This window comes from Uloborus diversus, chromosome 4, assembly GCF_026930045.1.
Source record: "Uloborus diversus isolate 005 chromosome 4, Udiv.v.3.1, whole genome shotgun sequence".
Lineage (NCBI taxonomy): Eukaryota > Metazoa > Arthropoda > Arachnida > Araneae > Uloboridae > Uloborus > Uloborus diversus.
In genome coordinates, this window is record NC_072734.1 from 63,214,758 (window position 1) to 63,238,465 (window position 23,708).

The 23,708-nt window shown below is 31.3% G+C and overlaps 2 protein-coding genes across 2 annotated transcripts in view; one reads left to right on the forward strand and one right to left on the reverse strand.

The window, feature by feature from the left end:
• LOC129220289 (acylglycerol kinase, mitochondrial-like) overlaps positions 1-9,941 on the reverse strand; it is a 51,034-nt gene extending 41,093 nt beyond the window's left edge. Inside the window, exon 1 of the mRNA XM_054854682.1 lies at positions 9,738-9,941. Within this exon, the coding sequence (XP_054710657.1) occupies positions 9,738-9,847 (110 nt within the window). The 5' untranslated portion in view covers positions 9,848-9,941. The remainder of the gene's footprint in view (positions 1-9,737) is intronic.
• Positions 9,942-15,495: 5,554 nt separating this feature from the next.
• LOC129221182 (EKC/KEOPS complex subunit TP53RK-like) lies at positions 15,496-16,316 on the forward strand. Its single transcript, XM_054855633.1, has one exon. The coding sequence runs from the start codon at positions 15,522-15,524 to the stop codon at positions 16,257-16,259; it is 738 nt and encodes a 245-aa protein (XP_054711608.1). The 5' UTR covers positions 15,496-15,521; the 3' UTR covers positions 16,260-16,316.
• The last annotated feature ends 7,392 nt before the right edge of the window (positions 16,317-23,708 follow it).

Consider the following 23,708-nt stretch of genomic DNA (forward strand, 5'->3'; position numbering starts at 1 on the left):
GGCGTAGCCAAGCAGTTATTTCTGGGGGGGGGGCTGTGGAAATTCGACAAATTGATGTGGTGGAGGTCTTCTTAAAAATAAGCAAAATAGATTTTAGGGATGCAAATTTTATTTAACTGTTATTAATGACCAATAATAATTTTGAATGCATTTGAATTTAAAATAAGCATAAACCCCAGTTTCCCAGAAAGCCCACGCAGGGAAAAAATACCAAGAAATTTGAGGGAACTAGACAAAGGGGAAGTGTCTTTTGTTTGATTCTAAACAGGTATATTCTCAGAATTTGCATCTACTTCAATGATACAAGGGAAAGCAATGTTTTGGAAACTGCAGAGAGGAATATTTTCACACAATAGGGAAAAACTGAAAATCATTGCAATAAAGCTCTATGCCTTACAGCACCCCTTCATTTTGTCCCCCCCCCCCTTCCCCCGCCATTTTACTTTATCAATTTTCCTTTCTTTTTTTGTATGTTATGTATTGTACAAGCGCAATATATAGGGGAAAAGGGGGCACACACACACATGTGAACAATTTTTTTCTTTTCTTAATTTTTCAAAAAATATTATCAATTTTGGGGAGAAAATGTGCCTCCATGATTGAATAGTATTTTCTTTGTGCCCTGGATTTTTTTCAGAATTTTTGAAAAATTATTTCTTAACTTTATGGAATTTTTAAAAAAATGTCTTCAACTGTTCACATATGCCCCTATAGGAGGGCATATGTGAACAAGCCTGGAGCACATATGAATACGATTGAAAAATGCAGGACAAGCATCATATTTCAATGAAAAACTCTTTAATATAAACATATACGTAAATACCAAATACATTGAAGGGTTTGGAACTCATACTAGGTCAGTTTAAACTGTATAGTAACTAGTGATGTGCCGGATCGTTAAAAAAGTAGATCCGCAGATACGGATCATTAGTGGCAAGATCCGTGGATACGGATACGGATCTCAAAAGGTTTTTACCCAAGTCAACTAGACAAGTGTAGAATTTGCTGCGGAAGGTATTCCCGTTAGGGTAATGTCACTGTTTCTTCAAAAATGTCATCTACGGTGAAAATATAATCAAGACTATGATTAACTCTTTAAAGAAATATCCATTACGATTGAGGGGGAGTAAGCTCATTTGTGGATGGTTTGGTAGATGTAGAATACAGGAGCAAGGATGTAAAGCTGCTTCTGGACAGGCAAGAAATATTTTTTCGCATTTTATTTCAGCATAAATGCAGCGCTGACCGATTCCACTTGATTTACCCTGACCCACAAAAAAGCAGAGCCGGGAACACCTTTACAAACAGTGAATACAGAATTTAGTCTCACTTTTTTGAAGGATGCCGAGAAAAACTAAAAGGAAGAATAACATAACAACAACACAAACCAATATTAAGTTAAAAAATAAAAAAAAGAAGAAAAAAACATATCCCAGAGGGCTGACCTCATATTGAGATAATTTCGCGGGTCAGAACACGCATTGCTGACAAATATGAACTGACAGCAGATAGGAATTTTAAATCATTGAGCTTTTTCTCCTCATCTTCAAACTATGAAATCGCTACCAATCACGCGTATAAAGGCTTAGAATAGCATTTAAAATTTACTTAACAAGATTATAGCTCCTACTGTATATAACTGGAAAGTTCCAAATAAACATGAAACGCAGAAAACTTCGTTCTTTCAATTAGGGTCAATATTTTTATGTACGGGTTGCTTTTACTACCATAATTGTGAAAAATGTGAAGTCGGTCTTTAATTAATATCTCCGGTAATTAAAGTTCTACAAAAACAAGACCAAGCTAAGAACACTTTCGATCAAGTCACCTTTTGAACGAAAAATGAACTATCAAACTTGATTCATCTGTTTAGGAGCTACAATGCCACAAAAAGACACACTGGACTTCGGAAATGATCCGTTATAATTTAAATGGGGAATAAAACCTAATTTAAACGAAATTAGAGCCCTTTATTCAAATATTTAAGAATTTTTAGATTAGAAAAGAGATTCGTTTAAGACCTGCCAAAAAAGTAACGGATACAGATCTTCATTTTCCCTCCGATATTCGCGGATACAGATACGGATATCCGGAACAACACTAATAGTAACTGTCAATTAGTAAATATTTTTTCCGAACTGTATAATCCTGCTCACTGTCAAATTTTAAAGTTACGTGGCATAATCTAACTACTGGATTGACAAGAAGAAAACTTATAAGACTAAACAATACAAAGAATATTTTATTACGTAAAGTTCATTCTTGTTGTACAGTGCGTTTAAGCTTCATACAGAATATGATGATGAATTTTAAATTATTTTAAACTTAAGTTTTTAGTTGAAGGAAAATATTTTTTTTTTCATTGTAAATATTATGTAACACTAAGTTGCTAGCCAACTATTAAGTAACAAAAGAATTAAAAAATAATAATTAAGTAATTAATAAAAATGTATGACAATAATTATGAGTTTGCCAAATGATTGTAGCAAAATAAAAATTATTATGATTTTCACGCTTTTTAACACTTATAATAACCTTATGCTAATATTGATATTACAGAGAGGATATGGGTACTGTTCACATGTGCCCCAACATGTTGCGTTCACAAGTACAACATCATCTGCCTTAGAACTAATTTTCATAAATAAAGAATTTTTTTATTTAGTTATGAAAGTTAAACATTGTCATAAATTTACTTGAATGTAGGTATAATGGTTTATAATAATTAAGGTTAGCTTATTAATTAGATTAAAATATGTTTTCACGTGAAGAAGAGTAATAAAATTACATCAGCATCTAAAACAAAGAAGTTATCACCACAGGAACATAAACTGGCTCCTTGCTCTAAAAGTTTACTTAAGGAGAATGACTGGTACTGCCATTACTTGAGAATTTTTTCAAGATTTTTTGCTTGTCGTTATTCTAGTAAAACATACCATGTACACATGTGCCCCCTTTTCCCCTATGCATATTTTTTCTTGTTCCATTTTTTCTACTTGAGTAAAATGCTTATTTTCAACAATATGCATTTTTTTCTTCAATCATATATTCACACTTAGTCATTTCGGAAGGGGTCCAACCCCCCCCCCCTCCCCACCCTTGGCTACGCCACTGATTAAGGGTTTCAACATAGCAAAATAGCCATTTTATATGCGTGAGAAATCGTTTTCAAATTCATGGTATCTAGTAATATATTTTGCTCTTTATCTCCCTGCTTGAGTTGAGTTCAGCCTAGGACTTTTCGCTAAAATAGAAACCTTTTATCTGCTGTTCAGATTAATTTAGAAAATTGGAACAAGGGAGGTTTTAAAAAAATTGCCCACTAGTAACTCTCACAATTACACACACGTATGCTATATGCATTTATATATGTGCTATGGGAACACTTCGAATTACGACCAATAAAGTAGTCTTCAATATTTTACTAGATTTGAAATTTTATAATTGTTGAAAGAGCACAGGATGAGATTTTGAAATGAACAACAATTTCAATTTGGTTTTTTCACCTAAAAATTTAAAAATTGTAATTTTATCTTCAATCAGTAACCCAACATTCAAAATGTTCTCAACAGCCATTTTATAGCAGTTAAAAAAGCAGAATGATGAAAATGAGGAACGTATTTTCTGTTTTCGCTTGAAAACTGACCCCGGACAAAAAATCGACCCCCTTTCCTCAAAGTGAACAGCATGTTCGAGAGAAATGCACAAAGATATTAAACTCTGGGGAAAACACAGCACACCCGCCTCATACCAACGCTCTCCTATTATCTTGCCCAAATCCCTTATTCACAAAATCTCCAAGAAAAGAGATGAAAAATCTTAAGCAATTGTCCCCGGAACTAGTTTTACTACAAAAATTGCCAACAAAAAATGATAATTGAAACTCGCATCTGTGCAAAAATTTTGACATATCAAGGGTTTCGAAAAATAAATTGTGAGATAAATATGGAAAATACACAGGGGTTTTTATAGAAAATGCTGGGGAATTTTATTTTTTTCTTTTTTTTTGAGACATCAACGGTTTTGAGATAAGGAGGTTTGAGATATCAAGGTTTGACTGTACATGTATCCATGCATTTGTGACCCCCTCCCTCCATTTCTCCCAGTTAGATGAATTCAAGCAGCCCTAGTGGCTATAATGTTGTTTCAGAATTTCTTTGAAATCAAACCCTTTTATATGTTCACTATACGTCACAAATTGCAAAAAGTATTAAAAATTGTGCATAATTTATTTGACATGTTTTATGTTACGAAAATTACTTAGTTAACAATACAGGGAAGAGATATTGTTGACGAAAATTATAGTACCAAGCACCAAAGTATATGCATCTTTTTAGCGGCCAGATTCATCATAACCTCCTTATACAAAGCAGTATATCCATAACAGATGTTCTGTATTGTCAGGCTATTCACTGGTTCTTTTGCTACTAGTTTCAAAACATAATTTTAGTGCTTAGTGGAGACTCATAAATTGCAGAAAAAAATCAATGAAAATGATCGAAAGAAGAGCACTTTAAACAACATTCAAGTTAATTGTCTTTTTCTTCTTATTGCTTTTTATTATTTTCCCCCAATGAGAGAGGTTTAACCCTAAAACCCTCCCCTTGGACACAGCCCTGCTTCAAATGTTTCAAAGCTTGTTGCTTGCTGAAAAATGTATTGCTATGAAAAAAAAGTTTCATTTTATTGTATTTTGTCTGCTTTTTTTAAACATGTTCTTTTTCTGTGTGCAGAATTCCCAGGAATTTCATTCATAATTTGGTCTTAATCTCAGAAATGTGTTGTTTGGCTCATTTGTCTTTTTCCTTCCATAACTGTTACGGTTACGAATTGGACACAATAATGGTGGTTCTATGCTCCACTTGAGCTCTTCTAACACCCCCTTTGGTTTAGCAAATTAAGGTCAAATTCACCCTGTATATATTTACACATATATATAAATGATTGTAACTCTAAAATTAAAAAGAATAACTTTCTGCTTAAAATCTCACATTTTGTAAGAAAACAGCCAATTTCCGTCAAAAAATTTATTGAACTATTAACAAAAACTACATCTTAAACAAAATTAATGGTTAAATGATGATTAGAATAATTTGAATATTATTTGATGTTTTGAGCAAAGAAAGCAACAGGTTAACTTTTTAAACAGGTTCAAAAGTTTGAAGTATTATGTTAAAAAGGAAAAATAATATGGATTGCCATTAAAAAAAAAAATTATATATGACTAGAAAATTACACATTAATTAGTAAAAAATTATTCTTTCCAGGGAAAAAAAAAAACTTTTTTTTCCTCCACTGCTTCAAAATTTCCTGAAATTTTGCATGTTTAATTAATAGGGCATTTTTTTTTTTTTTCAAAGCTTAGAGTACAGGTACATCTAATATTATAAACTGACATTTAAAAAAATGGCTCTCCTCTGATATGCCCCCCTCTTGGCGAGATTTTAATTTTTCGCTCGATACGAAAATCGCCAATAAGGCGATAACTTGGCAACCCTGGTTTTGCAACTTGAACGCTGGAAAGTAGTTTCTCGGAGTCTGTCTTTTTGCACGTGTCTCTGTGGTAGGAGGTAGGTGCTCATATGTTCCGCTCTTAGGGAGATTTTAAGTTGAATACTCTAAAATAAAGTTTCAATTCAAACTTTATTTTAGAGTATTCTTTTTCTTGTTGTTTTTTAATGTTAATTTAGGGGTCATTCCATGTCAAATCAACAAGCCTCACAACTTGACCATCACGGATTCCAACAAATTTCAGGGGATTGATTATATATAAAAAATGATACAGAAAAATATTTTTTTCATATTTTTAAGTTGCCCGGTTTTTTGTGTAGGGCTATGTAAAAAAGGGGGGAAAATGCAAAAAACGAGGTTTTGGTTATTACAAAAAGTTGATTTTCTCAGCTGGTATTGGAGCTAAAGAGTTCATTTTGGTTTTATTTTAAAGCTTTTGAAATGGGCTTTTATAGGATATGTCATATTATAAGGTTTGGGGTCATTAATATTTCAAGGTCACGAAAAATATAATTTGACCTTGAATATTTCAAAAAGTGTATCTTTTAAAAATCTGAAAAAAAGTTATTTATTACCCACTAATGCACTGTATATGTGGAAAAAATTTCATAATGGGATTGCAATGGGATCATGGTAAAACACAATTTTGAACACATATCTACTTACTACTTAAATGCAATTTGTAGCGTTTCCGAAAATATTTACAGAGGGACACAAGTTATTTTTACAACTTTTGGTTAGCATTGTCCATTTCTTCCTTCGACAAGTTATAAACTCTTCCTGTGAGATTTATCCTGGGATCTATTTTTGATATTACATCATCTACAGGTACATTCAGAATATCCTCTACGTCTGGATAGTAAAAAGAATATGAAGGTGCATGTGGATTCAAGAATTTTATCTTAAGTGTTTGATTTTCTTCATCAGTATAAAACACAACCCAACCTCCATCATACCTGCAGATTAAAAACCCGACCATTTCTGCGAATTCAATACAATCCCGAGCAGCTCTTACATATTCTATTCTTGAATTTTTTGAAAATGAAAATATTTTGACTTCCATGTGATTCATGTTCAGTGGAATAAAAGAATGGAGTTTCTGAGTACCTGGTATTCTTCTTGCGGTCTCCTCTTCTTGTTTATGTTCTTCAGTTGTACTATATTGAAAATGTATTGTCTTAATGTGACCTTTTGCCCATTCATACAGCTGTCGAGGAGTCATAATTTGGTCATTATGTGTCATTTGAAGACTAGTTCTCGCTGCTAGTCTTTTCACAATGCCTCCTACACCATCGCATGCACTTTTGCCGTGTGATGTTGCAAAAAAGTGCCATTGTGCTTTGATACCAAAGTCTAACTCATGGTAGCAGAGATTCAGAAAATTGAATCGATTTTTGTACTGAGAAGCAGCACCACATCACTATAGTAATAAATTAAGTTTGGTTTTGTGTTATAATGAGATTGCATGAAAGAAATTAGATGTTTTTTGAAAAAGATCGACTGCTGTTGTGTCATGTACAAGGCAATCAGAAATTATTACTAGAGATGTATTCATTACTGCTTTTGTGGAAGCGTCCTGAAAATAAATGGTGAAGGGGTGAATTGTAGCTTGAGCATTGTTCCAATGGAAACCTTGGGCAGCATCCTGGAGGATAAAAGAATAATTCTCTGCAAAGTCGCAGATTACAAGGTATTCACCTTCTTTTAACGATTGAGATAACTCGATTGTTGACTTGCAAGAAATGAGTGAAGAAGTTTTGGGAGATTTTCAAAAAATATATTGATGAATTCTTCAGTAGTTTTCACTAATGTCTCGAGAGATGTTCTTTTTTCAACTTGTATCCACTGTTTATATGTGATGTTTTCAACGCAGTTGAATTCAAAAGCTTCTTCGATTCTTTCTTTGACTCTTTCAAACCCAGGACAATTTATAAAATTTCCAAAGTAACAAGCTTCAGTAGGATTTTCGCAAATTGCATATTTCATAACATCTTCATACATGGCCCTGTAGGGCCATGTGGTTGACTGGGAAACTCTAATTATACTTCAAAAACCGACAACATATTTATTTGATCACAGTGTTGTTCTTATTTAGTGCATGATTTTAAAAAAGGCAAAGGAATATTTAAAATGAAAAGGAACTGGAGGTGAAAAATTTAGAATGAAAAAGTCATGTAATTTATTTTATTTTTAGTAGATACACATATTATGATAGTAAAAAATATTTTTCATTTAAAAAAAATATAATGCCATTTCAAAAATAAATATGCCAGCAAATTTTTTTTTCTTTAGAATTCATATAATAAAACTATTTTTTTTAATATCGATATTAATTTTAATTTATGTTCAGTACATATGTATAGTATATAATACCCCTTAATAATGTGTTAATTTTAATATATTATTAAATAAATATTTGCTGCAGTATGGTTGATTTTTTTAAAAATATGTATATAAAATAAAACTTAAATGCCGATTTTGTACTGAAATAAGTTACATTTTATTTTATAACTTAGCATCCCATGGCAATCCCATGTTTATATGCTCGTATATTGTAAAAAATAGATGTAGGAATAACATTTTTTTTTAAAAGAAAAATGAAAATACACTTTCTGAAATATCGAAGGTCAAAGGTCAAAGTGTTTGACCTTGAAATTAAAAAATCAAGAAATATAAGCATGTTACATATCAAATAAAAGGTCCATTCAAGCACTTTCTAAAAACACCAAAAGTAATGTTCTGCGACAATACGGGAACAAATAATGACTCATTATATGATTAGCAAAATGCAAAATTTTACATTTTTTGCTTATCTTTGGATCGAATTATCTCAGAAACTAAAATAGATAGAGACTTATTATTGTATATTTATTCCTTTTTATGTAAACCTAACAATTGAGCCAAATATCAAAAATATTTGAGAAGGTCAGGTTGAAAATGCCATTTTTTTCGTTGATTTGACATGGAACGACCCTTAGTTGAATTTTCTATTTTAATTATGAGTTCGGTTTGTGATGTTGTCCAAATGTATCAATTGAAATTTTTGAATGAAAAATTGTGAATACAAAAATGAGGATATGTTTGTAAAGTTTTTGGAAATAATTCGCGAAATTAATTGGGTGGAGTACAAAATACAAGTAAAATAAGGTTGTTTTTTTTGGAATTTTTTTTGTCAAAACAAACATAATTTAAATATTTTTGTAAAGTAATGATAATAAAAAATGGGATAATTTCCCTAAGAGCGGAACATATGTGCACTGCCTCACGTGAGGAAGTAAAAGAAAAGTAAAAAAGGTAAGTGAACATATTTTGAATTATTGTGTTTTTAGTGTGTTTTTGGTAGTTTGTATTTTGGTCTGGTTTGCATTTTTGTAGCACAAAAATGGTGTTAATTTCACATAAAATCTGTGACTTTATTGTATACTGAACGGAGGAGATCTGTGACTTATATCCGACTGTGATGTATATTAAAAGTCGGAGGGATAACGGACCGAGCGGCAGCGAGGTCCTGGCGAGCCCGAGGTCTCATAGTACTTTCGTAATGAGACCGAGGCAGGGCCGGCAAGCCGAGGTCTCATTACGAAAGTACTATGAGACCGAGGGCTCGTATCCCGGAGAAACAACGGAAAAAAATTAATGCATTAATTTCATTAAATAATTAATGACATAATTTGAATTTTTCCTGTTGGCGCTAAAAAAGCATCCCTAAGAACGATGTATGACATATGACGTCATACATAGTTTTCTTGGCGACGCTTTTTTGGCGCCAACAGGAAAAAGTCGCCAAGAGGGGGGTATATCAGATTTGTTCCAAAAAAATTACTGGCAGTGAAACACAGAGTTTTTTCTCCTCTGAGCTTCCGAACGCAAATAGCAGTGTCCTGAAACTCGATTTTTTTTCCAAAAAGAAAAGGGGAACCCTGAAAAAGGTTCACAAAATTTATTTTGTAAGTGAAAACTTTGTCATCCCCAACCCCCACCCATTTAGAATCAGTATATGTTTGTTACTATCTAAGACGTCTACTAAGAAGTGGGGTGATGCGGAGAAAATTATATGTTTGTTACCGCTGATGAAGTTTTCATAAAGAAAATGTAAAGTTCGCACTCTAAAAGGAGATGTTTAAAAAAAAAATGCAACTAAATGTGCCGGACTTCCGGGAAAACCTTGAAAGCTTTCATAAAAGCACAACAATACAACAAAATATTAGAAAAGTTATTATGCATACTGATATCTCTCATTGGCATAAGATCCCCCGTAAGCGCACAGACCAAACAAAAAAGCTGATTTTTTCCAATTACGCCGCACTAACTTCGCAAAATTCACTAACTTATTCATATTTTGAAATTACAAAAATAAGCTAATAATAATTAGCTGCTATTTTACATAGAACACGCGGAAAGTGACGTTTTGCTTCTTCAGAATTCTTTTGTTTACACGTTCGGTTAGGGACCGAAAGATTCTGAAAGCGTCAGGGTGAAATAGTGCAATATCTTCGCTTTTCTACTTGATTTTCTTATCGTTCATGCTGCCATCTAGCGAACACATGTATGAGTATCAATCAATATTAATTATAAAATAAGGTTGAAAGCCCTTAATGTTGTCTTCTTTTTTGTTCCGTATTCATTTATTCTTTATAATTAGCCAAAATATAAATATTTGAAGAATTAAAAAGGTTACATTTTGCGTTTATGATGAAAAAAAAATGAAAAATAGACTTTTTCATTTACATACATAATTATTTACTTTAGTGCAATCTTATGAAGAAAAGAGAAGAAGAATGTATTATTTTTGGTTACACTTGGTGTAAATGGATGAATAAATAAATTTTCAAATTTAGTAACATATAAAAATGATAAAATTCAAATTGCCTATGATTGTTAGTAATAATAAAATTATTCAAAGAGACAGGAATAAAGTAGCATTATTAAACGTTTTTTTTCATTTGGGTTTTTCTGAATAAATACATTGTGCATTTGCATGAAATAGACTTAGGATATGTAATAGCTACGATTCATAAAAAGAGTAATTTAAAATTGGACGACAAACATTGGACGTTCTTGGGAATTGGTATTTGTTACATTTGGAGGATATAAAATTAATCCTCTGAACAAAAAAATTAATGTAACCTCAACTAATGAAAGTACTCAATAAACTTCGGTAAAAAATATTTTAGAAATGAATAAAAAAAGTATTAATGGAATTATTTTCTTCCTATTCATTTACTTTTTACACTTAGTATTCATTATTAATTAATGCCAGGTGAAAAATAACTATGTACAATAGAATAAAAGTTATTAAACTAGTTTGTTGATAATCATGTCTTTAAAAAGTGAAAAAGGTGAAAAATGTCAGTTAATTAAAAGTGAGCAACAAAAATTTTTAATTGGAAAAAAAATCAAATTCGTTTACAACAAATTTAATGATGAACATATCAGTTTAAAATATGAGTTTCAGTTTTACATCAAATACAAAAAAAAAAAAAAAAAAGCCCTCAAACATTTTACTCTGCAAGATGCTCATATGTAAAACATTTTCTATGTTAAAATTCTACATGAAAATATTTTTATTGTAATAATGATAAAGGTTATTAGAAATGACTACTTAACATCAGAGTTTGTGATTTTTTAATTTTCTATTTGAATCAAAAAACTCTGATTTTTTTTATTCAGTTTTTTTTTTTTTTTTTTTTTAAATCTTGAAACATTTGTAGATTAGGGTTGGTTGGGGTACTGGGTCACTGCGGTAAGTGAGTCACCCCTCTAAAACTGAAATATGGATAAACAACTCTTCAAACTCTCTTCAACTCTTTCAAACTCTTTTGCACAGATCATGTTAAATTCCATCACAGTAATTGGTTTAGCACATATTTGGGATTCGTGAAACTTTTCTAAGTCATAGCACTTACTCAAAAAAAAAATTCTGATTTTTTTTTTTTTTTTTTTTTTTTTTTTTGCGAGTTCAAGCAACATTTTTCAAAGAAGTGTTTCAAGGTTAGTTTTTATTATTTTTATGATAGTTAATTTTTCACTTATAGTATAACTTAAAGTTCATACAGCAACAAGAATTTTTGAACAAAATATTATTAATAAGTGTTTAAGAGGAGGGGTCCCACTTACCCCGTACATTTTTGCTATGCGTGGTAAGTGGTATTATACCCATCTACTAAGTAAGTGGGTATTATATCTACCCCCTCACTATCGGGTAATTGGGTCCCCTATATAATAATGGGGTTCTCAAAATAAAGAGCAACTCTGATTAAGTATTTGACAAAGTAAGTTAAGTATTTGAAATAAAAGACAACTATGACGACTTAGTATAGGAATTGATAGTTGAGCTAAAAATTGTTAAAGCTAATGATTATGTATTTGTGAAACGTTCGATTTAAGTAGGTCTAATGCTGGAAGTTGATGATACAAATTAAAAATAGTGTTGAATTTTCAAGAACGAATAGAAATAGTGACACTTTTTATTGGCATTGTGCAGATGATGTTGGGATAATTACTGAGGATGAAACGATAATGGTTCTTTTTTACAAAGACGCAGTCATTTAGTGTTTCCAATTATTTTTTTCATTTTATAATTTTGGCAAATTTACTCAAATTGATCTTAATCAACTGTATAACGTCCATTAAACACACCTTTATATGTAAAAGAAAGTAAAATATATGTCCCTATAGACTTTCAATAAATTTCACAAATAAACTTGCTTTGTTTTTTCGTTTTAAAATTTTCCGTGATACAGATTTAAAAGACAGTAAATATCTTATAAGTGGATGATGCATTTACAAAAATATAATCCTTCAGAACAAATTTTGACTATCAACCGCTAGGTTTCAAATCTAGCTGCTCTGCCCCCCCCCCCTTCCCCCAGGTACTACCACCAATCCTTCAACTATATACTTCTAGGAAACAGTGGTACCCCTATTTCCTATTATTATATGTTTCATATTTTTTAGAAGAAAAAATCTTAAAATTTGGCAGTTTTCTATGTTTATCAGCTTTTAGAGTCTACAAAAGTTCTGAAATAGATTTAATTGGGGTGAATAAGGCAATTGTTAAAACTTGATCATAAACCAGCCTGAACTGATGAACCTTTTAGCTTACTCTTAAAATTAGCATTAGTTCTCTAAATATTCAATAAATTCATAAGATTCATAAATAGGTTATAACGTTTAGATAAGATGCGATTTTGTTTGACGCTTTGCTTAATCTAGGGGGTGCCCCTCCTTCTAAAGGAAAAGAGCACCCCCCTAAATGTCACGTAGTGTCCCCCTCCCCTTATCAAGAGCTCCACAAAATTGAGAAAAATACTCCTAAAAACAACCCCCATGCAAATTTCAATGGATCAGTCTGCGGTATAACCCTCCCCCCCCCCCCTTTGGTGGGCACCCCTGGCTTAATAATAAGGTTTCCATCATCATGTACATTTTTAGTGTAAAATAATGTGTTAAACAATTACTTTACTTAATAAGTTTACCTAATTACTTTACTTAAAGTAATGGTGTATAAGAAAAAATGCAATTTTTTATATATACTTTTTACCGAACTGTAATTTTGGAATAAAAGCAATATTGCAAGAATAATCTATGTAGTTTAGCCAGTTGAAGTTAAGATTGTATAATGCAGTGCAGTTAAATTTAGAGCAATATATTCTAAAAATTCAAATTTAATTAATAAAAATAAAATCAACTGATTTTAATCAATGATTTTTGTTAAAACAATTTCTTGATTTAAATCAACAGGTTTTTTTTTCTAAATTACTTAATTTAAATCATGATTTTAATCATAACTTAAATCAAGCTGATTAAAATCAACGAACACTGCTTAACATTAAGTAAGATTGTCAAGCAGTTAACAATAAGTATTAACAAAATCGAAAGCGTTGTACGGTTCCAAATTATGAACACATTGAGAATTAAAAAATGATAACAATTAGAATTATAAAAAATGTTGCTCATATTTTAATATTTTGTTGTCAGTCAAGAACTTTTTTCTTTTTAACGTTTTCTTAAATTAGTCAAGTGCATGCTGGGTAAAGTGACATAGTTCAATTCGTTTACTTATTCAATCATTTTAAGTATTAATTCATTAAATAACTAACAATTGCCTTATTCACCCCAATTGGATTTATTTCAGAACTTTAGTCGACTCTGAGCTGATAAGAAAATTGTCAAATTTTAAGAATTTATCTTGAAAAAAGTATAAAAATTATGATTCTAGGAAATATAGTAGCACCAATGTTTCCTAGAAGTATAAATGAATGATTGGTGGTAGTAGCTGGGGAAGGGGGGGGGGGCAGACCAGCTAGAGTTGAAACCTAGTAGTAACGAAATTTGTACGAAAGGATTTCTGATTGTCATTGTAAAACTTCTATTATCATGTGTGACAGTTTTCTTTTTATAAAAAGAGAAAATTCTGTTTGAAAACTGCGTGAAAAAGGGGAGAGAAGGGACTTAGAAAACATTCTAGATTGCTATGCACAATGTACAAACATTTTATGATAAAAATTTACTATGAACTATGCGTCTGGACTTGCACTAAAAGATCAATAATGATAATTGATGTCTACAAATGTTTCAAGACTGAAAAAAAATCTAAATAAAAAAATCCGAATTTTTGATTTAAAAAAAGTTAAAAAATCACAATCCCTAATGTTAAGTAGTCATTTCTAACCTTTATCATTATCACAAACTATTTGCATATAGAACTTCAACATAGAAAATGGGTTTCACATATGAGAGTCTTGCACAGTAAAATATTTGAGTGCTTTTGTCTGTAGTTGATGTAAAACTTAAACTCATATTTTTAACTGATATGTTCATCACTAAATTTGCTGTAAACGAATTTGAATTGTATATATATATATTTTTTCATTCAAAAATTTTCGTTGTTCACTTTTAATTAACAGACATTTTTCAGCACCATTTTCATTTTTAAAAAATATGATTATCAACAAATTAATTTAATAACTTTTTTTTCTATTGTAAGAAGTTATTTTTCACCTGTCATTAATTCATATGAATGCTAATTGTAAAAAGTAAATGAATAGAAAAAAAAATAATTCTATTAATGCTTTTTTCTTTTTTTTTTTCATTTATAAAATACTTTTTAGTGAAGTTGACTGAATACTTTCATCAGTTGAGGTTACATGAACTTTTTTGTTCAGAAGATTAATTTTACATCCTCCAAATATATCAAATACCAATTCCCAAGAACGTTCAATGTTTGCAATTTTTTCGTCCAATTTTAAATTACTGTTTTCATGAATCGTAGCTATTACATTAAGTCTATTTCATGTGAATGCGCAATTTACTTACTTATTCAGAATAACGCAAATGAAAAAAAAAAAATCTTTAATAATGCTCTACCTTATTCTTGTCTATTTGAATAATTTTACTATTACTAACCATTGCAGACGATTTGAATTTGTTAAAATATTACTGAATTTGAAAATTTATTTATTCACCCATTTATACCAAGAGTAGCCAAAAATAATGCATTCTTCTTCTCTTTCCTTTATAAGATTGCACCATCTAATGTAAATAATCATGCATGTAAATGAAAAAGTATTTTTTCATTTTTTTCCACCGTAAACAAAATTATTAGCCTTTTTAATTATTCGAATATTTATATTTTTGCTAATTATAAAGAATAAATGAATACTAAAAAAAAAGAAAGAAGGAGGACCTCCATTAATAGGGCTTTGCAACCTTATTTTTATAATAATTATTGATCGATATTCATACATTTATCCACTAGATGGCGGTTTCACAAGTAGAAGAAGATTAACTGTGAGTAAGTTGCTTCTATATTAGTTTTCAAATATATAAAAAAAAGCTTAAAAATGCAATTAATCGGAAAAAAATCATGACAGTTCTAGTGAAGTATTACTTTACTTTTAGGAAAAGTTTTACTTTTCGTTCAAAAAATTGTTTTACATATTTGGTTAACGTAGAGTGGCATCATTACTTCTCTCAGCCGAATGTAAACAAAAAAGTGAGCAACAAACATGTGTGAATTCATAGATGATCTTTCTAATTGTTTAGACATCGGAAAAGATTTTAAATTAGTTGTCCAAGGCTCAGAAGCAAAAGTTTATGAAGGTGAGTTTTTAGGAAAATCATCTATTTTGAAAGAAAGATTCGTTAAACGATATCGCCATCCAGATTTGGACAAAACTTTGACAGCAGAACGTATGCGAGCAGAGGTTCGAGCTTTGAATCGCTGTCGAGAAATCGGAATTAAATGTCCTGCTGTTTATTTTGCTGACCTCCACTCCCGCTGCATCATCTTCGAAAAGATTTCGAATGCTGTTACAGTGAAACAATTCTTGAAATCTAGGCTCTTAGAGTTAGGACCTGATGTAATCACCACTATGACGCCACTTGCTCACAAAATCGGAACTGGTATTGCAAAAATGCATAAAAGTGATATCGTTCACGGTGATTTGACAACATCTAATCTGCTAGTTAAGGAAGGTCATCTAAAAGAAACAGCTATGAAAGACGATTTTGATGTTTATTTTATTGATTTTGGTCTATCCAAAAGAGATGTCCTGGTTGAAGACAAAGCCGTTGACCTCTATGTCTTGGAGCGTGCTGTGTCCAGTCTGCATCCTAACTCGCAATTATTTTTTGACGCTATTATTGATTCGTATCTCAAGACACTTGGACGTGAGTCAGCTGCTGTAGCTGAAAAATTAGAAGAAGTTCGACAACGTGGAAGAAAGAGGTCAATGATTGGTTAATATTTAAAACTTTCTTTGTCTGTAATATTTGACTGCCATAAAATGTTTTTATTTATGATTTTAAAAAATTTGTTTCTTGTCTAATTTCAGTCGATAAGTTCTAGTAAATAACACACACAGGTAAAATGTAAAAATAGTCAACATTGTCGTTGACATGAATGTACAGCTATGAAGCAACATAATTGAGAATGAAATAAGAATAACGAAAAACTGAGAAAATGCTCTTATTTCCTTTCACTCACTGTTACAAATTTATATATTAAAAGCAAGGTTGGCAAGATTTTGGACACTACAGTAAAATACCCTTATTTTTAAACCGTCCTGTCCAAACTCCTTGTGTCAAAAACTGTCCGAAAGTGTCCAAAACTATATTTTTAGAGAAATTGTATTTTGTGAGAAAACATCAAAAAACAGAATAAAATGTATCAAATTAATATTTTAACTGAACATTTATTCAATGTGAACATTCAAATTATTTATGCAGCTGAATTTAATCTAGTTACATACAAGTTAAATAATCTAGTGACTTAGAAATAAAATTCTTCTTTAAAAGTTTTAATCTGTATCCATGAGGGTTTTTTTTCTCCATAAACAAAAGTTCTTGTCTTTTATGCATCTGTGCAAAAGAAAGCGTTCAAAATATAGTGCAATGATTGACTCAAATACAATAAATTATAATTTTTTCTAATTACAGAATGTATTATGTTAAAAATATGAACTAAAACAAGAATAGCAAAAGTTTTAAAATATAAATGTCTTATCATCAATTTCTTGTTCTTTAATACATGATTTAAAAATTAATTTTTGTTAAAACATCATGTAAAACTCATTTGCACAAACCATTAAAAAAATCGAGTTTTTTTTTTTTTTTTTTTTTTTTTTTTTTTTTTTTTTTTTTTTTTTTTTTTTGCACCTAAATATTGTACATTTAGTAGCATTCCTTTGAGTTATAAATAGAGCTGAACTTAGTTGTCTTGGTAGTGTCGTGAATTTTCTTTCATAACTCTATCAACTGTTACATAAGAAAGTTTTTATGCAATAGAGGTATTGGCAATATTTTTAAAGATATTTTTTAAATGAACATTTTGGAGCAAAATATATCAAATGCCAATTAATTAAACCTCATTAATATCTATACTTATAGAGTATGAATATTGTAGTAAAGAATTGATTAGATTATACCCCTTTAGTTTTAGCATACTTTTGGACAGTTTCGGACCAGAGCCGGCCTAAAGCCGATTAAAGCAGAAGAACCCAATAGGTCCCCGCGCCAGCAGGGGCCTATTTTTTCCTCACAAAAATAAATAAGAAAATAAAGTGAGTTCAAATAAACTTAACTGATATTAATCATAATATGATTAAAGATATTTAATCTGGGGATATATATGGAGCTACTTTCAGTGTGATTAAAAGAGTAGGGGGAGTTTCCTTAGGCTTTTAGCACCCCTATTAAAGTTAGCAAATACATGTCCAAAACTACTAGTCTTAAATAAATATCCAGAAGAAAAAAATAAAACGTATATAGCCAATTAAACATTTTTAAATCCATACCTAAGGCGGCACCCGCTGTACCCTGTAACTTCCATTCAAAACAAAAGAACTAGGCAGTGAGGGACCAAAGTATAAATTTTTAATAAATATCAGCAATTAATACGGTCTGCAATAACGTAAGGGTCAAATGCCCCTATCCCAGACTCTTACTATCACATCGGCAATGTCCACGAGATACTCCAAGACTCCGAAGTTTCAGGTAAAGACGTACCGAGTAGCACTTTGGCCGAGTACCGAGTACTCGGCCTTTCACTACTCGGCCGAGTTACCAAGCACCAATTTTGTTTTGAGAAGAACCACCGACACACATGTGATGAATTTTGAACTTATTGGAATAGTAGTATAGACCTCCTTGTCCATATGATAGTTTTTAAAACTAAATTCCTGCTGAAATTTAATTACGCATTATATAAACAATTTAGTTTGTGTCAAAAATTTTACAAAAAATAATTATTTTTAAAATTAAAAATAAATAAAAGGTATGATTAATCAAGTTGGAATTAAAACAAATTACAGTGAAATCCCTCTAATGCAGACACTAACAGGACATTTTTTTTTTTTTTTGTCTGTAATAGAGAGGTGTCCGCAGGACAGGGGTTTAACAATGTTATTTGCATTGGAACTAGGGAATTAAAAATTGTCTGCATAAGAGGAGTGTCCATTAGGAGGGGTTTCACTGTATACCAATCAATTATAGTTCTAGTCCGCCAAACATAAATAATTTTTAAAAGCAGAAAAAACAAATGTGCAGGAACACTGCAGACACGTGTTCCTGACTCCCCATTACAAGGAACGTCTTTTTCAGTGCATAACATGTGAGCTAAAGAATGTTAAGACATACGACAAAAAAAATCCGACTTTTGTCGGATGCTTTTAAATCCACGAGCTCCCATTTTGTGCATTGAAAAAGAAATTCCTTGTAACGCCAAAACACGTGTCTGCAGTGTTCCTGCACTGTGCTTTTACTGTTGTTTTATTTCCTTTTATTTTTTAAGCAAAAGTATTTTTATATTTTTTATAACTAATTTTTGTTTGTAGCAAAAATCCATTCTTAATATAAAAATTCCATATTTTCTATACTTACCTTTTTTGCATAATTTTTAATAAATAAGTTTTATTAACTTTGGGGACATTAAAATAAGGATTTATTCCATTGAAGCATTACAAACTTCATTTTTCTCAAAATTTAAATTCGACTTATAAATTTTAATTGTAAATGATTGCAGAATGTAATGCTTGCTCTTTTTTAATAAATTTTAGTATCTGTCTTGGACATTATTCAATTTTTTGCAACTACTCGGTATTGGCCGAGTATCTGATCAGAATTTGGCTGAGTACCGAGTAGTTACCGAGTACTCGGTACGTTTCTAGTTTCAGGAATTTCCAAAGCTAACTTTTTAATTTATTTCATTTAATTTACTTTTATTATTTTTTTCTTTCTTTATTTGTGTTAGTAAAAAATTTTAAAACTCAGTAGCAATGACAATTTTTTTTTCACAATTAACACTAATGTATGTGCATTCTGAAAAAAAAAAAATAAATAAATGATAAGCTTTTAATACTGCGTGCTTTTTCATGAATAGAAATACGGTTTTTTAATTAGAAAAAAAACTTTTTGTTTTATAACTGAGAGCTTTCTTGGTCAAACACCAGAAATAAGTCAAGTCGTCGTTCAACCTTTAATATTTGGAAAGGTGTATCTAATCATAACAATTACATTTTCTATTTTAGATTGCCTTTGAAACTTGAAATAATTGTTGTAATTTTTGACTCTCAAACATGATTGATATTTTCAGTAAATTACCGCCCTATAGCCAGGGGTAAGGCTCGGCTGGAATGACTGAGCTGGCAGTGTATTTCCTGTGTGATTGATATTGTTTGAAAGAAAAATAAGTATGATTTCCATTCCTTACAATGTAACTTTGCTGTCTGAAAATGATAGCTAGTGAATTTTGATTTTTTTCCAGTCCAGTCTAAGTCTAAATCAAAACTAAATTTGTTTTTCTTTTTCTTTCCAACAGAAACACCTAGCCAAAACTGTATGATGGTTTCTAAAGCTGAACCATAACTTAAACAAGAGATTCATTTTATTCCTATGGCCGTGCTAAGCACAGTAGTAAAAGTAGTCACACCTGCAATTTTTTTCTGTTTCGTATTTTATTTAATAAATAAAATGTTTTAGGGTCATTTAATCAGGAACTTTTTTTTTTTTTTTAAATTCTGGAAAAAAAAAACATCTGAATCAAATATGTGGAAGAGCCAAACTTTAAAACACAATATCTCATCTTGAGCTCAACTGGAGATTCTACTTTTGTGCTTAGCACGGCAGTATACAGTGTGTGGCCAAAAAAAAAAAGAAATCGGACAAAGATTACATCCTTGGATGGAAGTAAAGTAATTTCATTTTAATGAGCGTCTTACTTATTTTAGTCTCCCATTTTATTCAAAAATAATTGCAATATATCTCCTTTTTTATCTATTGTTTTTCAGTTTTCATACAATTTTAAGCAAAAGACCTGCCATTTTAAAGTTGTTTAACCAAGTAGAATGACAGTTCGTTTGCTTGTTATACCTCGGCAAACAGTATTTGATGCAACATCGCTTCAAAAGGCTTAGAAATGATAGTCGATGTCCGGAAAGTATTACAAAAACGAACAGTGAACATTTCAGTTAATCGTCAGGTCATCCAAAAGTGCAATCAATGAAATCCTTTGGTTTTCACGAGAGAAGTAATTTGTAAGATGGAGGGAATTTGTGACCGATTAGTGCGAGCAGGAGCAAAAACAGCTCAAACAGAAGTTTTAGGAGTTCCAAAAAGTTCAGGCATTTGTATGACTCCAAAGATGCCAGAACCGTTTGAGACGGCCATAAGTCCACGCTGAAAGAGATACTTTTTACTTATTTACCGTTCAACCAGCTGATAACCCCCAGAACAATAGGATTTGGTCTATAGACACTCCAAGGTCCAACCTTTAACTACACATAAGTTTGGGCTCTCTAAACCAGTTGCTTTATAGGGAAGAGGATTGATTAAAGGACTTGCGGCCCATGAATGAAAATTTCAATATGCAGTTGCACCTCTGTATTACTTCAAAAGGCGGCCAGTTTGAAACCAATTAATTTATTGATTGCTAATGGTATTCTCATATTTTTGTTTTGTTAATTTATTTATTTTTGATAAAATTGCTTGCCCGGGTTTTTTGTTGCTGCACCCTGTACATTTGGTTTGCAGTAGGCAGGAACATAGTTCTGTGTTTAAATTTATGCTTGTCTGTTTTTTAAAGAAGGAAAATAAATTCTTCACCAAAGATATTGGTATTTTCTAAAAAATATCAAATGTTTTTTGATCAATATGCAAATTATATTATCTTACAAAAACTTGTATTATCAAAGTTACACAGTATTTTGACATACAAGGAGGAGCTCGGGGAGGATATTGCATCAGAATTTAAGTATGAGAAATTACTAATCATTTTTTGATTAAACGTTCAGTTAAAACTTCCTGAAAAGTTGAAAAAATTCATTTTTAAATTTTTCCGTAGTGGAAATTAACCCTTTTGGAAAACAAAGGTTTTTTTTCGAAATTTTCCGTTTTTTTTTTTTTCCGACTGTTTTCATCTCGAATAAAATTACATCATTCAGTTTTCAATTTTAAAAGATTTCCAAGAAGATTCATAAATTTGACAACCCTCCTCTCCTTCTCCTCTAACGTCTCCAAAGGTAGCCTAAAATAATGTTTTTAAGATTTAAATTTCGAAATATTTCATGGGGAAGGACTCTTAAATCTTTTCTACCCCTTTCTTTAGCATAAGCACCTCCCATGGATAGCATGAAATTAATTTCAGTTTGGAAAAATATTCCGGGAGGAATCTCTCCCCCCCCCCCCCCCTTTTTTTCTGAATCGTTACTAAACAGGACCTACCTAAAATAAAGTTTTTAACACTTCAATATCGAAAAATTTTCGAAATGTCACTGAATCTCCTAATGTCACCACTGATAGTCTAAAATTGCGCCTTAAAGCCATCGATTTTGCAAGTTTCTATCAGGATATCACCAAATTCCTTTCTTCTCAATTTTGATCAAACATCACCTAATTGAGACTAAAATTTCTGAGAGGAGCCCCCAATTCCCTATCGTTACCAAAATTAATTAAAAATTAAGTTTTAAAAATAATTCGGTAGGCAGGGAACCTCCGCCTCTCCCCCTTTCCCTTCAGTTTACACAAAATTGTCCAAATTTGGGATTTTAGAAATCAGCTTTGAAGACTCTTCCGGGAACCGTGAGTGGTTTATCTGACCTCTAACGTCCCTCTCCTCTTCCCTCACCCCTAACGTCATCTCCGTACCAAAACTGCTTTTTTAAACTTCAATTTCGAAAAATTTGCAAGAACAGCTCCCCCGCTCCCTGCAACTCCGTTCCACTTCTGACATCCCAAAGACGTCTGGTTTTTTGCATGCAGTCTAAAATTGCTTTTTTAGAACTGATAAATTATGGTGCATTTTCCTTTTCCGTCTATGCTATAAATTGCGCACATAGGCTGCTCGTACGGGGGAGGGGAGGGGCCAACCACCCGCTCACTTCCAACGGTGAAGGGACTTGCCCCCTCACTTCTCAAAGTTGCACAATAATGATCTATATAAAAAAAAAAATGTTTTTTGATGGGTGGGTTGAGTTATTCCACGAAAATAAAAACTAAAAATTGCAACAATAGACTTTTCTAAAATTATTTCATGATAATCGAACTTTGAATTGGAAGAGGAAAGTCTGAGATGGTCATCCGTTCCTGTGTTAGCGGCCCTATTCCACATTTTTTATGAGTCATTTAATCAGTCATGTTAAAATCCCATAATATTGTCCAATTTTACAATAAAAAAAGGGGGGAAGAAAAAAACTAGCATCAGTTTCGCCGTTCCCTAACCCCCACACTTCTTTTGACCCCCGCCCCCCATTTTCTCGTGCGCCAACCTCATGCGATTGGGTATAAAAAGATTCCCAGAGCTACTTTTTTTGCGTTCAGGCACGTAGCTAGAACTTTGTTAAGGGGGGGGGGGTCCAAGGTTGAGCGAGCTTCAAAAGAGGAAGCATGTTAAAGCAAAATTAGTAGCTCATATTCACGTTAAAAAAATAAATCCAATTAAAACTAATTATTAAAATATGATAATTAACTAAAATTAATTAAATAATTGAAATTGATGGAGCAATTGTTAAAATTAGTAAACAAAAATTTTACATTAAGTGGCAAAGAAATTATTGTCAGTTTATAAAATTAACGTTAAACTAAAAGTTATCCCATACTAAGTTTCCAAACATGGATAGAAAAATTTCATCACATAAGTTTCCTCCGTTCTGAAGCTTTGAAAATGAGGGATGTAATAATTCCTATTAATAAAAAGTTCACAATAAAAGAAAATCGGAAAACGAAAACTGTTCTAGAGATTACTTGGAAAATGCAGGTGATAAAATATTAAAGCTTTGTAATATATTTCAACAAAACACGTACAAGTCATTTTATTTGAAAAAATAAAGAAATCTATATCTATCGCGTAGAATGTATAACTGTGTGAATGCTAAATAACGTAATTCCGCCACCCTGCCCGATTTGATCAAGATTTCTGGCAAAATTCAACCACCCTCTCGACGAAAATATTAGCAAGGTTTCATTTAAAAAGCTTGAACTAGTTCTTTGTTTATCTACGTTTATAACATATTCTTTTGATAATACGAAATTGAATGAAATTTCTAATTTTATCCGTTTTCTAATTATCATTTCTAACCATCATTTAAAATCTTGAACAAACAATTGTATCTCTTTGATGGACGGAGACTTCCTTTGCTGCAATCATTTTTTTAAAAAAAGACGTATTGCCGTTTCTTTTTTCTTTTTTTAATCGTTATTAT